Here is a 6,663-nt window from a genome sequence, read left to right as displayed (position 1 = left end):
AGGCTGGGGGTTGGAATTAGAAGTGAGTTGCTTGGAGTCACATCAATAGTCAGAGCTGGGATTCAAACCCAGGCTTGTTGATCCCAAGTTTAGATCTTTGACCTCTGTCTTGTCTAGGGCCTTGGATTAGGAGGGGACCTTAGGGGTCATATAAGTTGAGCCATTCATTTTACAGATGAGGAAAATGAGGCCCATAGAAGTTAGTGGCTTGCTTAATGTCATAAAAGTCAAGTCAGAGGATTATAATTATTGGGTGGTTAAGACCCTCATGTCTTAAAGAAAAAAAATTATAGGCCCCAGAAGAAGAAGGACTGTGAGGAGACAATCATATTGGCATATTTGAGATTCTCATCTCATGACTATTTCTTTCTTTTCTGTTTTATTTTTGTCTTGGGTGCAAATAGTTTCTGAAATAAAGTCATTACAAATGCTTTGAACCGAGGAACAGGCAGAGACTGAAATAACAATTTATTGGTCATGATCTAATAAATATACCTAATAGAGTTGAAAAGGGCGAAGTCAAGAAGCAATGACACCATTAGCAAGAGTGAAACTGCAAAGTTTATTCAAGAGTATAAAAATTAAAAACCACCAACAACAGCAACCCCGAACACACGACCTTTCCAGTTTACAGAGACTCTGAACATCACACACTGATCATTACAATTCATTCCTTCCTTTTTCTCTTTTTGCATAAAATGTCAGTGTTGAGGTAGGGAGGGAGAGGAGGGACTTTGAAGCAGAAGCGTCCTGGGAAAGTTAGTCCTGGGAAATAAAAGGCCTAGGTAGCGGTCTCATTTCCTAGAATAGACTTCAACTTCTCATTCTTTTCTAGTGTGTGAAGTAACATCTCCCAATGGGAAGAAGTTCAAAATGATTGCTGGCCACTTGTTTGCCTACTTAAGGGGAAAAATGGCAGCTCAGAGGCCCTATTTATATTTTTACAGTATTCATTAAAAAAAAAATCAAATCTGTAATAAAAATGTCCCTGTGTTCTTTCATCATTAATAGTTTTTTCTTATCTATGAAGACCATTTGTCTTCCCTAAGATGTCTAGAAGCAGGAGAGAGCTTGAGATTAATTCACTGCCCTATTAATTAAAATTGGAATCCTTTCCCCGTCCAACTTCCAGAGCAACAGAAGACATTCCCTTGAACTATCAAAGGGCAGAAATAAAACCAATCATTCTGACTTAGAGGAGATGATTTACCCAGCCAAGTGTCTTCAAAACTCATGTTGCAACCAGAACTTCTTTTTTAAACCATTGGGCTATAGACAAAATTACCATGATGTTATCTCAGAAAGACAGACACACGGCTAGTTTTTTTTTATTAAAAATTCCAGAGTGTCTAGCTAGCTCTTTTATGAGTACCTTCCATCCATTTGCTTCAGAACAAGGTCAATAATTCAGCCAACTTCCCCTCTCAACGCCATCCCGCCCTCATCACCTGTGGTAATGTTTTAATAAGACATTTGGATCAAATACATCATTTGCAATTCCTTGAATCAAGAAAGGGAGCCCATGGGAGAATGAGTGGTCTGGCTCAGAGCTTCTCCAAGACATCATCGCTTGGTTCCAGTTGTAACAGGCTTCGGTGGGACTCTACAAGGTGTTGCATAGGGCTAATCCAAGGAGGAGAGTAGACCTCTCCCATTATTCCTGCATGGAGAACAGCTTCTTCCTCCTTTCTAAGCCCCCATTGCCTCCCTCCTCAGTCCATAGTCAAGGCCAAAAGCCTGCCGGCACAGCGCTTCAGATAAGAGAGAGGAATATTTTTCTGTTTCTACTTCCTTCAAGAAAATGATAAATAACAGCCCCCAAAGTGCGTTAAGTGCACCAACTCCTAGCACGTGGGTTAGTCGAGTGTGGCTTGTTACCAAAGGTTTAGGGATGAAAAAGGCACAGTCTCCTTTTACATCTATCTTTCTTTGGACCGCATTAAAAAAAAAAATACACCTTCCTATACACATATAAATAGGCCCTTAACTAGAAGGGAAAACACAAACACACCATTTCAAATGTATTTCTGGCCTAGGTTGGGGGTGGGGTTGGGAAAAAAGTCCAAATGGGGCATCGTTGACGCCAACCACTCGCTGCCTGCTGCCTACGCTTTCCAAAGCAGAAAAATGCTCCCATGTTGAGAGAGGTGTCTGGGTGATCTGACACCTCCTTACTTCTGGGAACAAAGTGGTATTGGGTGTTGATGGGCACTCACCCCATCTGCCTGGGGTTAGCAGTTCAGTTCAAATCAACAAGTGGTTTATTAGGTGCCAACTATGACTCAGGCACTGTTCTATGTGTTGGGGGGATACAAAGGCAACAAACTCAATAGTTCTTGCCCTCAAGGAGCTTTCATCCTAATATTAACTCCAGCTCTCAAGAGAGCTCAAAACTAAGACATTCTTAAGGCTCTTGTAGGCAGGTGCTAAAATACAGATCTTCAAATCAACATTTTTAATCATGGATATGGGTTTGGAACAGAAGGTTGACAGTGATAGAGAGAGACAGTTTAGTGAAATGGATAGGAGCAGTGCTCTTAGGGTCAGGAAGATTTGGATTCAAGTTCTACCCTAGATGCTTTCCAACAATATGACCACAAACAAATCAACTCATCTTCTGTGAGCCTCAGTTTCCCCATTAGTAAATGGGGATAATAATACTTATAGGACCTTCCTCAGAGGGTTGTTGTGGGGATTAAGTAAAATCATCTATATAAAGTACCCTGAAACCTTGAAAATACTAATTTCTTCCTTTCCTTCTTTCTTTAAAAAAATTAGATCTGTGAATTCATTACTGCAGGAAATTCCTGGGGAAGGACACCTTCATTCCTTACCTCCTAAAATATAAATTAGCCCCTAAACTACCATTTATAGTCTTAAAAGATTGACTGGGACACTGAGAAATGACTTGCTTAAGGTCACACATCCAAGACTTTGAACTCAAGTCTTCCTGACTGCAAAGTCAGCTGTCTATCTAGCACGCTATGCTGCCTCTTGTGAGCTGGGATCATTGTGATTTTGGGGAGAGAGAGAGGGGGGCAAAGCTAACCCAAATAGAATTCTCCCTTTCTCTGAGTTTGGAGAAGGGATGAGAGACTCTGGTCCCTTTATTGTGGCACTCTCCAGAGGACAGTCACCATCTAAGGATCAGAGAAGCCACAGAGTATGATGAAGACAATGGGATCCTTGGGAAAGGAGGCTGATTCTCATTAGGGGCCCCTCCAAAGGACCATTCCAGGCAGCACCACTCCTTAAGTGAACCATCCTAGGCTAGGGGACCTAAGAAAGAACCTAAGCACCTTCTCCAGGGCTACTTAATTTAAGATCTATGAATTTATTTATTTTTAATATATCTTGAGAACTGTATCCCATGACAACTGTTTTCCTTTATAATCTTATGTGTTTTATTTGGCATAAAAATGTATGGCAGGTAGGTGGTACTACAGAGAGAATACTGGACCTGGAGCCAGGATTGACCTAAATTAAAATCTGATCTTAGGTACTTACTAGCTGTGGGACCCTGGGCAATTATCTTTGTTTGCCTCAGTTTCATCATCTGCAAAATGGAGATAATAATAGGACCTACCCCAAGGGTCAAATGAAATATTGTTTCTATAGCACTTTGCAAGCCTCAAAGTGGTAACTATCGTTATTGATCCTGAAAAAGCTTCCTTGTCAAAGATACCCAGGGCTCACAAAAAGTTAGGTGTTTTTGAGATATGCTGCTTCTTAGCTGGCCATTGATATTTTCCAGGCCAGTTTTACAGAGTCTCCCTGGTCACTATGTCCTGACTATTCTGATCCGAAGCACAGAGCAGTATTATTAGTATTAGGGCCTAGTATCCCATCTCGTTCTTTGGGTCAGACTAATCCATACTAAAAGACTCTTCAAAAGGGTTTTTAAATACTGTTTTCTACAACAACCACAACAGAGTTGGGTGGGGATGGGAGAAGGAGAGAGAGAGAGAGACAGACAGACACACAGAAAAAAGGAGATGGAGACAGACAGAGGGGGTGAGAGAAGGAGAGAAGAGAGGAGAAAGGAAGAAAGAGAGAGAGAGGTGGGGGAGTCAAAGAAGCATCATGAATAGGGAGTCTTGTGAATCTGGGAGTCTGAGAAAAGAGCACAAGAGTGATCTAATGGTAAAAAACAAATCTTATTAACTGGGATCCTTGGAATAATGCCCCATCTCCCTTCTTCCAAGTCCCCCAACCCATCCCCTTGTGATCTCCTAAAGATCAAGGGCCAACCACAAGCACAAAGATGTAAAATGGTAACAAGCCACCGTAGATTAACCCATATGGACTTCTTTAAAAATGCCTCCGTTTTTAGAGGTCCCCCCTTGTGCCTGAGTTGAGCAGTGAGTCACTTGGCTCTGGTGTTCTCTCTGGAGACGGATGAGGGTGTTCGCTGTAGCTGCCACCATCCTGGGGCTGACCGCTGTCGTTGCTGAGGAGACCACCATCTGCTGTGGGGCTGCAGCTTGCAGCGCTCCCGGCTCGGGAGCGGTACGGGGGCAGCTCTGTCTGACTCAAGGAGTCCCCTTCTGAAGAATAAGGGGGAGGAGGGAGGTCAAACCACGGGGGTCTGCTGTAAAGAGGAGAGGAAGAGAAGGGTGGGAGAAAAAATAGATTAGAGACTGTGGAACTAGCAAAGAGACATTCCTCTTTGAAAGTAATTGTTTCAATATGTCGTACAAGGAGAAATAGGGGACCCTCTCTGAACCCCTTTCAAGACTCAGCTCAATTGCCACTTTTTGCAGAGGTCTTCCAAGTCTCCAGTCATTCAAGTTTTTCCTTCATGTGTGTGTGTGTATGTGTGTGTGAATCAGATATATAGTAATCGAAATGCCATCTTCCCAAAAGACTGCAACTTCCCTGAGGGCAGGCCCATAGAAAATGCTTAACTAATATCTGTGATTGATCTTTCCTTATGGAAAAGATGATCCCAAGGATCAATTTGTTTCAGCAGTTTTGAAACAATACAACTCCGGCAATAGAAGAGGATATTCTATTCTGTCTCCTTATGGTTTTTCAGGCAAGGCCAAAACCACATCCTCAGAATGATGTAATTCAACAAGGATATGACCTCTCCCTTTACACTCAGGCTCTCAAGATATAATTCCCTCACTGTGAGATGGAGGAGGTCACATAATAAGAACCAAGGAGTGACCGTTCTATTGTTCTGCCCTCTTGTCACAGGGTCATTGCTGTGCCACCCGCAGGATAGTGAAGATGGCACTGCTGCCTAAGTAAGAAGCCAAGTCTCAGCTCCTACATCTTGCTAAGCTTGGTATGAAGTACAATCTTAAAAAAAGATTCAAAATCTTTATTCCCAGTCATTCTTCATAAAAAGAAGCCTCTACATTCCCAGGGGAGAGATGCCAACCAGTTTTGATGTAAGATTGCAGATATACTATCATTTAAGGAAGTTGAAGTTGGGCTCTGAGGGAAAAGAACAATGGTTCTAGCATCTAAAACCACAGATTTAGAGTGGGAAGGACCTTAGATGTCATCTGTTTCAACCACCTCATTTATGGATGAGGCAATCGAGGGGACCAGAGAAGGCAAGTGATTTGCTTGGGGTCATAAAGTAATGAATAGCTGAGCTGGATCCTTGTGCTCCTACACTTAGTCACTTAACTCATCTATGTCAAGATTTCCTGATCTTTAAATGAGGTGGCTAGACTAGATGACATCCCAGGTCTCTTTTGGTTCTTCATCTTCTGATCATATGAATTCTTTCTACTTAATGCCTGTGTGACCTTGGACAGGTCATTTCATCATGAGCCTTTGTTTTCTCACCAATAAATTGAGAAATTAGCTGAGATGATATCTAAGGTCTTTTCCAGTTCTAAATTTATGGTTTCTGTGTCTATAGAGCCATAGTCCCAGTGCTGAAAGGGACCTTAGAGGTCATCTAGCACAGTCCCCTTGTATTCCAAATAGGTAAACTGAAATTAACCCATATTAAACTCAGGACTGATTTTAATTTAGTTAAACTAAGATTAACACCTATGAGTTTAAAAAAATTCTGGATTTTTATAGGTATCTCATTGGACCTGAGCTGAGCTGTGAATTACTTGACTTTCTGAGATTAACTCATATTAAATAAATTATGATTGTTATTATGTTAAATTATTACTTGAGATTAAATGACTTGCTGTAAGTCACAAAGATAATAAGTGAGAGATCCTAATTTTGAACCCGGTTTCTCTGACTTCACACCCAATGGTCATTTCTCTGTAGCATTTAGACCAATTTCCTCACTTTTAAAAATGAGAGTAGCTGACCATCATAGTTCCTTACATTTTTCAGTCCTATTATAATAGATTGACTTTATATTCTTACATTATGATACATAATTATTTATTGAACAATTAGTTTGTGCTCATATTTTTCTGTTCCTCATTTATTGAGCAATTACTTTATGCTCATATTTTTCTGTTATGCATGCCTAAGTAACTCATGCCTACAATGGTAGAGGCAGTATGAATAGTGAAAGTAACATTGAACTTGGAAGACCTGTATCCAAATCCTACCTTACTCTTGCAAGCACTGTGATTTGGGCAACTTTTCTGCATCTCAGTTTTACCATTTGCATAATGGGGAGAGCTTAGACTCAATGGTCTCAAAGGTCCCCTTCACACTATAAATCTATGA

The 6,663-nt window shown here is 41.1% G+C and overlaps 1 protein-coding gene across 2 annotated transcripts in view; it reads right to left on the bottom strand.

Annotated features, from left to right (window-relative positions):
- Positions 1-462: 462 nt before the first annotated feature.
- The window catches only part of LDLRAD3 (low density lipoprotein receptor class A domain containing 3), a 256,012-nt gene continuing 249,811 nt past the window's right edge, over positions 463-6,663 (bottom strand). Inside the window, exon 6 of one of the 2 annotated variants that reach the window (XM_074230483.1) lies at positions 463-4,588. In XM_074230483.1, the coding sequence (XP_074086584.1) occupies positions 4,330-4,588 (259 nt within the window). In that variant the 3' untranslated portion in view covers positions 463-4,329. Of the gene's footprint in view, positions 4,592-6,663 lie in introns of both variants that reach the window. The other variant, XM_074230482.1, reaches the window with a different exon arrangement.

Source organism: Macrotis lagotis, chromosome 3 (assembly GCF_037893015.1).
Source record: "Macrotis lagotis isolate mMagLag1 chromosome 3, bilby.v1.9.chrom.fasta, whole genome shotgun sequence".
In the NCBI taxonomy this organism is placed as follows: Eukaryota; Metazoa; Chordata; class Mammalia; order Peramelemorphia; family Peramelidae; genus Macrotis; species Macrotis lagotis.
The sequence above is the reverse complement of the archived record's forward strand: the minus strand, read 5'-3'. Positions and strand labels throughout refer to the sequence as shown.